Below are 10994 nucleotides of genomic sequence, written 5' to 3'. Positions count from 1 at the left end.
ACAACTGGCGCACCTTCTGGGGAAAGCCTGGGCTCATCCGCAGGGACGGCATCCACCCAACTTTGGATGGTGCAGCCCTTTTAGCTCACAATATGGCTGATCGGCTTCGAACTCTAAATTGACAATCCAGCTATGAGCCCCGGGCGCAGAGCAGTCGTGTAGAACGCTCCTCTGTTGATCTTGTTGATCTCGTCACTAATCCTGCTCCCGGATTTTTACAAGTCAAGCATGGAGGTTTACCTAGGCTAACAGAGACTGAGTCTGTCCAAAGTGCTCAAAGCATTAAAAAAAAGTCAATGGGTAAAAAGCTTAACACCTGTACGAGACAAAATAACTTTTCCAGTAGGAAATACATAAAATGTGGTCTACTAAACATTAGAGCAATCTCCACTAAATCTCTGTTAGTGAATGACCTTATCGGTGACAATAACATTGATCTCCTTGCTCTAACAGAAACTTGGCTCCAGCAAGATGATTATGTGAGGCTCAATGAATGTACCCCTCCAACCTATGTTAATTTCCAAACAGCTAGATCAACAGGTCGAGGTGGAGGTGTGGCAGTGATTTCCCACTCCAGTCTTCTTCTTAAACCCAAAACTAATGTTAAATTCAACTCTTTTGAAAGCTTAATACTAACGCTTACTTGTCCAAATTGGAAGAATCAAAAAGCTGTGCTATTAATTATTGTGTATCGACCTCCTGGTCCTTACTCTGACTTTTTAACTGAGTTCTCAGAGTTTTTAAGCAATATAGTATTGACTCATAACAAGATCCTTATAATAGGTGACTTTAACATCCATGTGGATGATTCTGGTGATAGTTTGAGTAATGCGTTTATTGCAGTATTAGATAGTATCGGTTTCACTCAAAATGTTGATGAATCCACTCATAGTCACAAGCACACCCTGGATCTGGTCTTAACATATGGGATAGAAGTCAGTGACCTAAATGTTCTCCCTCAGAACCCTATTCTCTCAGACCATTTTTTAATTACTTTTCAGGTTTTGATTGAAGACTACTCTGCTCAAAAAGATAAAATTCAGCTGATACGGACATTATCTGAAAAATCTGTGGCTCGGTACAAAGAATTGATCCAGCCTGCATTTGCTGCATTATCTTGTGAACTCACAGAAATGAGCTTATTGACCAGTGGTGATAATAGTGATCAGTTTGTTGACAGTGCTATGCACTCACTAAAATCTGCCCTTGACGTAGTGGCCCCGTTGCAGCTGAAAACCAATCGACCCAGGCGCGTTGCTCCATGGTTTAATTCTGAAACCCGTGTTCTCAAACAAAAAACTCGGCAATTAGAAAGACTGTGGCGTAAATCTAAATCAGAACAATCTCTGAAGGCCTGGAAATGTAGCTTGCTAAGCTATAAACAAATTCTTTTTAAAGCCAAGACATTATATTACTCTCGTTTAATAGAAATAAACAAAAATAACCCTCGGTTTCTGTTCAACACTGTAGCCAGACTGACAACCAGTCATACTGTAGTGGAACCAGTAATCCCAGAATCTTTAAACTGCCATGACTTTCTTAAATTCTTTAATGGTAAAATCATAACCATTAGAGGTAAAATCAGTGAAGCGCTTTCCTCAGATCAAGCTCAGGGAATCCAGCCACTGCCTCCACCTGAAATACCTGAAATACTAGATAGTTTCTCATTAGTAAATGGGGCTGAGATTACTTCAATTGTAATGTCTTCTAAAACCTCAACCTGTCTCCTAGATCCAATTCCAACTAAGCTTTTCAAAGATATTCTTCCAGTTATCTTAAATACGATCATAACTATAATAAATACCTCTCTAGAAAATGGCTATGTGCCACAGTCATTTAAATTCGCAGTAATCAAACCACTGCTGAAAAAACCTAATCTCGATCCTGATATTCTAGCTAACTACAGACCGATATCAAATCTGCCTTTTATTTCAAAAGTCCTGGAAAAAGTTGTGGTTAAACAGCTTTGCCGCCACCTACAGGACAATAGTTTATTTGAGAAACTTCAGTCAGGATATAGAGCTTATCACAGCACTGAGACTGCGTTAGTTAAAGTCACTAATGACTTGCTGTTGGCGGCTGACGCAGGTCTAGTCTCAATCCTGGTTCTCCTAGACCTCAGTGCAGCTTTTGATACAATCGACCACAATATTCTCCTGCAGAGGTTAGAATGTGAGGTTGGCATCAGAGGAAAAGCCCTCTGCTGGTTCAAATCCTATTTATCTAATAGGTACCAATTTGTTCACGTTAACCAACAGTCCTCACCGTGCTCCCAGGTCAGTTATGGGGTTCCTCAAGGGTCCGTGCTCGGGCCAATTTTATTTCTGTTATATATGCTTCCTTTAGGGAACATAATTAGAAGTCACGATATCAATTTTCATTGCTATGCAGATGACACACAACTGTATTTATCTATGAAACCTGATCAAACTAATCAAATAGACAGACTCAGTGACTGTATCAGAGAAATTAAAACCTGGATGACTCCGAACTATCTCCGTCTGAATCCTGGCAAAACAGAGGTCATTATACTAGGCCCCCATAAACTGAGAGAGTGTCTATCTGAACAGATTATCACCTTAGATAACGTCAGTGTATCCTCCTCCTCTACTGTCAGGAACCTCGGGGTCTTATTTGATCAGGATATCTCATTTAAAGCACACATCAACCTGGCTTGTAAAACAGCATATTTCCACTTGCGCAACATAGCTAAAATAAGAAACATTCTACCTAGAAGCAATGCAGAAAAACTCATCCATGCATTTGTTTCTACTAGACTGGACTACTGCAACTCCCTTCTCGCAGCCTGCCCAAAAGTGTATTAAAAAACTTCCAGTTGGTTCAAAATGCAGCCGCCAGATTATTAACTGGAACTAGAAGACGTGAACACATTACTCCCGTTCTAAAATCTCTTCACTGGCTTCCAGTCGAGTTTAGAGTTAGATTTAAAATCCTTCTCCTCACTTACAAAATCCTAAATGGGATGGCTCCAACCTATCTCCAAGATGCTTTAACGCCTTATCAACCAATCAGAGCACTTCGCTCTCAAAATGCAGGGTTACTGGTGACTCCTAGAGTCTCTAAATGGACACTAGGTGGAAGAGCCTTTAGCTATCAGGCACCATTTTTATGGAACCAGCTTCCAAGTGGTGTCAAAGAGGCAGACACAGTCTCCACATTTAAGGTTAGGCTCAAGACGTTTCTCTTCGATGCAGCCTATGATCAGGTCAGCTAGGGATTCTAAACTAAACTAAACTAAACTAAACTAAACTAAACTAAACTAAACTAAACTAAAACAAACCAAACCAAACTAAAGTAAACCAAACTAAACTAAATTAAACTAAACTAAACTAAAACAAACCAAACCAAACTACAGTAAACCAAACTAAACTAAACTAAACTAAACTAAAACAAACCAAACTAAAGTAAACCAAACCAAACTACAGTAAACCAAACTACAGTAAACCAAACTAAACCAAACTAAACCAAACCAAACTAAACTAAACTAAATTAAATTAAACTAAACCAAACCAAATTACACTAAACAAAATTAAACTAAACCAAACTAAATTAAACTAAACTAAACTATACTAACTAAATACTAGTTTAAACAGTTAAGTATCCACAAAGCTGCCCCAGGAGCTAGAATGCTGTGGGAAGTACGGTGCACTGAGCCCTGTCCTCTAATGTCTGAATGTTATTCCCTTTCGTCCGTTCATTGCTTTTCCCCTGCTGTCCCCCCCTTCGAGGGGGAGTCTTCTCCAGTTTCAGTTGCTGACTCCACTATTACGAAGGCCTATGAACAAGCTCCGTCCGGACCGGGAGGACACCCCTGTCGGTCCTGCCCGTGGACTGGCTGCGGTTCTACTGCTGGGATCCGTGGTTCTTGTGCTGGACCGTCCAACGAACTGTCCTCAACATTGTCCTAGGCTTTACTTCTTATTGTCTCATGCTCGCTGTTGCCAAAGCTGTCCGTCCCTGGGAGAGGGATCCCTCCATACTGTGGTTCTCCCCAAGATTTCTTCTTTTCCCACTGGGTTTTTGGAGTTTTTTCTTGCCGGATGTGAGGGTCGAAGGCGGTGGTTGCTTCGTTCTGTCTCGTTACTGTAAATATTGACATATTACCATTATGCTTATTCACTGTTTTTACTTTTACCGACAAATGTAACATCTTGAAGCCCTCTGAGGCAACTGTTGTTGTGATACTGGGCTATACAAAAATAAATTGATTGATTGATTGATTGATTGAGAGAGAGGGAGAGAGAGAGAGAGAGAGGGGGAGAGAGAGAGGGAGAGAGAGAGAGAGCAGAGTGAACGGAGTGGAGCCGTTCGAGCAGCCGTCTCACACACACACACACACACACACACACACACACACTTCACAGCAGGCTGATTAACAAACAGACCTGAAACATAACAGTGAGTCCAAACCCGACATTTATTTTACCAAGAAGATTTTATATTTTATATTTATCACATAAAAACATCGTCAAAGAGGACAAAGTCTCCCCTGTGACCCTCAGCGTCCCCCTAACGGGGGCCCAGACCACAGGTTTGCTGTCCTGAAACACCGGACTCCAGGTCCGGTCCTCTGACAGGGCGCACCGTCCCGGTCCCGGTCCCGTCCCGGTCCTGTCCACAGCCAAGAGACACCACGACAAACCGCGAGCCGCTTCCTCGTTCCTCAACCGAACACTGCAGAAATCAAGCGCTTCGTCCATCCGTACGTCCCGGAAGGGCGGGCACTGCATTCAAACAGAATCGAACCCGGTGTCCGTCCAGGTGCGTCCGTATGGCGGAGCTGTCGTCACACTGACGGCGGAGTCAGACGACTGTCACCTGTTTATTACCCAGAACGGAGAGAGCTCCGCCCACCCCGGCTGCCAGGCTGCTTAAATGTAACGACCCGGCGATGTGGGAGGTAAATCCGTGTTGCTGTGCTGACCGGAACACTTTAAACACTTTTAACGGCTTTAAAAGGATCAGCGGAGGTAAATAAATCATCGACATCATCAGAATTCACTGATATCACTGTCCGGTCGAGTTTTCACGGTGTTTCTGGAACGTGGGAGGAATCTGAATGTCAACTCCGGAAAGCTGCCGAAAAGTTGAGTGAATACTGAGGGGATGTGTGCTTTGGACGGGACTTCACAGCCGAACCGGTCCGCGGTCCAGAGCGGCGTGGAGACCGGAAGGAAGGACGATGTTCTCTTTCAGACACGACGCTTCGTTTCTCCTGAAATCCTCCGCTTTCATCGCGGAGTTTTGCTTCGTCATCAGTGAACACAATGTTCTGTTAGCCCGAGCTAGCACGGAGGCTAGCACGGAGGCTAACTGTGTGGACGCCGCGCGTCCCCCCGCCCGCTGTGCGCAGTGTGCGTGTTCTGTGCGCCCTGCGGTGCGGGTGTTCGCGGTACCGTTTCTCTTTTCGGGACCGTTTCTCAACTTTGGCTCTGCGTTCACAGCTCTGGAGGCTAATGGCAGCCTTTTAAAGTTCACCGGATGTGACGTAGCCTGTTCCCGGGGCGGGGCCTGTGTACAGGAATGTAAACAGCTAAACCGCTAGCATGTTGGTGACAGCGCGGACGGTGGACACGCGCCCGGTGTCGGTAAGCAGCGTGGGGAGGCGCGTGATCGCGGAGGTTCAGTCCGGGTGTCTGAGCCCGGTCCGGTCCCGGTGGCGGATCCGGGTGTGGTTCCAGGTCCGGTGACGGTGCCCGGTCCGGTCCCGGTCGGGTATCTGGGTGTCCTCCAGGTCTTTGCGTTTGGGAGAGAGAGAGGATTCTTCAGACTTCAGTCAATTCAGTGTTTACAGCAAGTGTGAAGATTTTTACGGTGTTGACAGGCGGTGGTTCTTGGGGTGTTGACGGGCGGTGGTTCTTGGGGTGTTGACGGGCGGTGGTTCTTGGGGTGTTGACGGGCGGTGGTTCTTGGGGTGTTGATGGGCGGTGGTTCTTGGGGTGTTGACGGGCGGTGGTTCTTGGGGTGTTGACGGGCGGTGGTTCTTGGGGTGTTGACGGGCGGTGGTTCTTGGGGTTGTTCACGGGCGGTGGTCTTGTCTCCATGGCGATGACCTGTTGGTGTCCTCGTCTCGTCCCTGCTCAGGTCTGACTGGACGGACTGGAGGACGCTGGACAGCGCGTCATGGTCGCTCTCAGATAGAGGTGCGTTTGTTGCGTCATTCCTGCGGCAGGCGGTGGAGGGCGGCCATGTTGGATGTCCTCATTGACGTGTGCTGACCGGACGTCCCGTCGAGCCGCCGCGTCCCGCCGTCCGTCGCCTCATCATGGCGGAGTCCGGCTCGGCGCCGGCTGACGTCCTCGAGGAGGCTCCGCCCCTCTGCGCCAAGGACCCGCCCAAAGAGCCCATCGTAACCACGACAACGGGGGGCTCGGACCCCCGAGCCGAGGACCACAGCCTCAACGGCGGCGCCGGAGTCCCCCGAGATGAGGACCGGGAGGCCACGCCCACTCCCCCCGAGTCCTCCAGTCCCTCAGCCACCACAGAAGAAGAACCGCAGCAGAGGGCAGGATCAGGTGACACACACACACACACACACACACACACACACACCTCGACTTCAGAGAGGCCCCTCCCACTGAGCAGTCCGCTGTCCCGGGTCTGTCTCTGCAGGTCTGGACCCGGAGGACACGCCCCCGCTGGAGACGGGCGAGGACGAGCCCTCCCCGTCCTGCCCGCCCCCTGCTGGGGGGCTGAAGGAGGAGCAGACAGCAGGTGTGTGTGTGTGTGTGTGTGTGTGTGTGTGTGTGTGTGTGTGTGTGTGTGTGTGTGTGTGTGTGTGTGTGTGTGTGTGTGTGTGTGTGTGTGTGTGTGTGTGTGTCATGCTGAAGTGTGCCTCCTCTGGTTCAGGCTGCTGCTGCCTGCTCCATCCCTCTCTGACTGTCCTCCTGTCCACAGGGGGCGCTGCGGTGTCGGCCCCGGCCCCCCCGGACCCGGGGCCCCCCCAGCCGGCCCCCCCGGACCCGGGGCCCCCCCAGCCGGCCCCCCCGGACCCGGGGCCCCCCCAGCCGGCCTACTACCTGGTGAAGTGGATCACCTGGAAGGACAAGAAGACGCCCGTCATCACCCAGAGCCAGAACGGACCCTGTCCACTGCTGGCCATCATGAACACTCTGTTCCTGCGCTGGAAGGTACACACACACACACACACACACACTCACACACACACACACACACACACACACACACACACACACACACACACACACACACGTAAACGTGAACGTGAACGTGTGTGTTCCAGGCGAACCTTCCTGCTCAGACGGAGGTCGTGACCACGGAGGACCTGATGGCTCATCTGGGTACGACACACCTGACCTCTGACCTCACAGGTCACATGATCAACGGTGTCTGACATCACTGACAGCTGACTGTGTGTGTGTGTGTGTGTGTGTGTGTGTGTGTGTGTGTGTGTGTGTGTGTGTGTGTGTGTGTGTGTGTGTGTGTGTGTGTGCGTGTGTGTGTTGTGTAGGGGAGTGTGTGTTGTCTGTTACACCCAGAGAGAAGACTGACAGCATGGAGCTGAACTTTCAGCAGGTACACACACACACACACACACACACACACACACACACACACACACCTCTGCTGCCTGTGTTCCAGAACATGAGTGACGTCATGCTGGTCCTCCCTAAACTGTCCACCGGCCTGGACGTCAACGTGCGCTTCACCGGAGTGTCGCACTTCGAGTACACACCGGAGTGCATCGTGTTCGACCTGCTGGACATCCCACTGTACCACGGCTGGCTGGTGGACCCCCAGGTACACACACACACACACACACACACACACACACACACACACACACACACACACACACACACACACACACACACACACACAAGAACCAGAATGAGTTTTAAACAGACTGAGGACATTCTAGCAGGTCTTCACTTCCTGACAGCATTCTGAGGGTGAAGAGGAGGGTGAGGGGCGAGGCAATGCATGATGTCATTGAGTGTCCTCACAACTATAGAAGTCTAAACGTGTGTGTTTGTGTTTGTGTGTGTGTGTGTGTGTGTGTGTGTGTGTGTGTGTGTGTGTGTGTTCAGAGTCCAGAGATGGTGGCCGCTGTGGGGAAGCTGAGCTACAACCAGCTGGTGGAGAAAATCATCGACTTCAAACACTCAGCAGACAGCAGCCGAGTCAGCGAAGGTACCACCGGGGGGGAGGGGCCTCAGGGGGAGGGGCCTCAGGGGGAGGGGCCTCAGGGGGAGGGGCCTCAGGGGGAGGGGCCTCACTGAGACCAGCAGCCTGCCTGATGAGATGAAGTTACAGACGTGTTTCTGTTGTTTATCAAAGGTTCTGTGTGTGTGTGTGTGTGTCTGTGTGTGTGTGTGTGTGTGTGTCTGTGTCTGTGTGTGTGTGTCTGTGTCTGTGTGTGTGTGTGTCTGTGTCTGTGTGTGTGTGTGTGCAGGGCTGGTGGCGGAGCAGTTCCTGGAGGCCACCGCCACTCAGCTGTCGTATCACGGACTGTGTGAACTGAACTCGACGGCCAGAGAGGGAGAACTGTCTGTGTTCTTCAGGAACAACCACTTCAGCACCATGATCAAACACCAGGTACACACACACACACACACACACACACACACACTGCAGCACCGTGATCAAACACCAGGTACACACACACACACACACACACACACACACACACACACACACACACACTGCAGCACCGTGATCAAACACCAGGTACACACACACACACACACACACACACACACACACACACACACACACACACACACACACTGCAGCACCGTGATCAAACACCAGGTACACACACACACACACACACACACTGCAGCACCGTGATCAAACACCAGGTACACACACACACACACACACACACTGCAGCACCATGATCAAACACCAGGTACACACACACACACACACACTGCAGCACCGTGATCAAACACCAGGTACACACACACACACACACACACTGCAGCACCATGATCAAACACCAGGTACACACACACACACACACACACACACACACACACACACACACACACACACACACACTGCAGCACCGTGATCAAACACCAGGTACACACACACACACACACACACACACACACACACACACACACACTGCAGCACCGTGATCAAACACCAGGTACACACACACACACACACACACTGCAGCACCGTGATCAAACACCAGGTACACACACACACACACACACACACACACACACACACACACACACTGCAGCACCGTGATCAAACACCAGGTACACACACACACACACACACACACTGCAGCACCGTGATCAAACACCAGGTACACACACACACACACACACACTGCAGCACCATGATCAAACACCAGGTACACACACACACACACACACACACACACACACACACACACACTGCAGCACCGTGATCAAACACCAGGTACACACACACACACACACACACACACACTGCAGCACCGTGATCAAACACCAGGTACACACACACACACACACACACACACTGCAGCACCGTGATCAAACACCAGGTACACACACACACACACACACACACTGCAACACCGTGATCAAACACCAGGTACACACACACAGACACACACACACACACACACACACACTGCAGCACCATGATCAAACACCAGGTACACACACACACACTGCAGCACCGTGATCAAACACCAGGTACACACACACACACACACACACACACACACACACACACGGTGTGCTTGGCGGTGTGTTCTACTCCGCATTAAATGAATGGACTGAAGCTGATGAGGTGTTTGTGGTGTGGTTGCCGTGGCGACGGCGGTGCGTTCAGGGCCACCTGTACCTGCTGGTGACGGACCAGGGCTTCCTGCAGGAGGGGGGCGTGGTCTGGGAGTCCCTCCATAACGTGGAGGGCGACGGGAACTTCTGCGACTCGGACTTCCGGCTGTGCCGCCCGGCGGAGCGGGCGCCGCCCGGCGGCCCGGAGCAGCAGCGGCGGCAGGTCGACCAGGTGAGGCCCCGCCCACCGCCGTGCGCGGCGGCAGGTCGACCAGGTGAGGCCCCGCCCACCGCCGTGCGCGGCGGCAGGTCGACCAGGTGAGGCCCCGCCCACCGCAGTGGCGTGTTGACTGACCGGCGGCGCTGTGTCCCACAGGACTACCTGGTGGCGGTGTCCCTGCAGCAGGCCGGGGGCGGGGCCGGGGGCGGGGCCCCGGCGCCGCTCAGCGACCTGGAGTTGGCCCGACAGCTGCAGCAGGAGGAGTACCAGCAGCAGCAGGGGGCGGGGCCAGCCGCACATCAGGTAACCACGGCCAGCACACTGAAGGTCAAAGGTCAAGGGATGCAACAATCAGACGAGACGAGCCGTTTTTTTTTTTTTTTTTTTTTTTCTACAGGTCAGAGGTCAGGGGTCACAGCCCAGCAGGAGGAGAGACAGAGACTCAGACTGTGTCCTGCTGTAGGACCTTCATCATCGTCTTCATCACTGGCGTGACACTGAACCTGCTCACACACACACACACACACACACTCACACACACACTCACACACTAACACACAGCCACACACACAGTAACACGCAGTAACGCTGCTTCTCACGTCGACCTGGGAGAAGTTTGGTCTTCTGGTCCAGACCCTCTTGGTCCTGGTCCAGATCCTCCTGGTCCTGACCCCAGACCCTTGATTCCAAAAGCTGCATCTGGATCCTGGTCCTGAAAAACCCTCATCATATTTCTGGTCCTGAACTCTGAGGTACTCATCGTTTTGAGTGTTCACAAAGGGGCGGAGCTAGCAGCATCTCTGGACCAATGAGAATCCTGCAGATCAGCGTCCGTCACCGTAGACCAGCAGACGGTCCAGATCCAGGATGTGTGGGTCTGCGAAATCCCGGTCTGACTTAATGCTGAAGTGACCCGGAAAGATCCGGCTTGTTAGTCCAGGACTGAGGAGCAGCGGGGGGGGGGGCGGGGCAGAGCGGGGGGCGGGGCAGAGCGGGGGGCG

At 51.2% G+C, this 10994-nt stretch overlaps 1 protein-coding gene across 8 annotated transcripts; it reads left to right on the top strand.

Annotated features, from left to right (window-relative positions):
* Positions 1-4788: 4788 nt before the first annotated feature.
* mindy1 (MINDY lysine 48 deubiquitinase 1) lies at positions 4789-10948 on the top strand. 8 transcript variants are annotated; one of them, XM_030121338.1, is made up of 13 exons: positions 4799-4991; positions 6106-6536; positions 6634-6735; positions 6871-7151; positions 7265-7322; positions 7493-7557; positions 7624-7782; positions 8073-8175; positions 8438-8580; positions 9826-9986; positions 10073-10091; positions 10150-10296; positions 10391-10948. In XM_030121338.1, the coding sequence occupies exons 2-13, from the start codon at positions 6287-6289 to the stop codon at positions 10454-10456; spliced, it is 1554 nt and encodes a 517-aa protein (XP_029977198.1). In that variant the 5' UTR covers positions 4799-4991; positions 6106-6286; the 3' UTR covers positions 10457-10948. The 8 variants fall into 8 exon arrangements, with proteins under 8 accessions (XP_029977197.1, XP_029977198.1, XP_029977201.1 ...); XM_030121341.1 differs by lacking the exon at positions 10073-10091 and having other exon boundaries at positions 4818-4991; positions 6919-6938; positions 6969-7151; positions 9826-10005; XM_030121339.1 differs by lacking the exon at positions 10073-10091 and having other exon boundaries at positions 4818-4991; positions 6871-6938; positions 6969-7151; positions 9826-10005.
* Positions 10949-10994: the final 46 nt, after the last annotated feature.

The sequence above is a fragment of the Salarias fasciatus genome, chromosome 22 (assembly GCF_902148845.1).
Source record: "Salarias fasciatus chromosome 22, fSalaFa1.1, whole genome shotgun sequence".
NCBI lineage: Eukaryota > Metazoa > Chordata > Actinopteri > Blenniiformes > Blenniidae > Salarias > Salarias fasciatus.
Note: the sequence above shows the minus strand (reverse complement) of the source record. Positions and strands in the feature narration are given on the sequence as shown.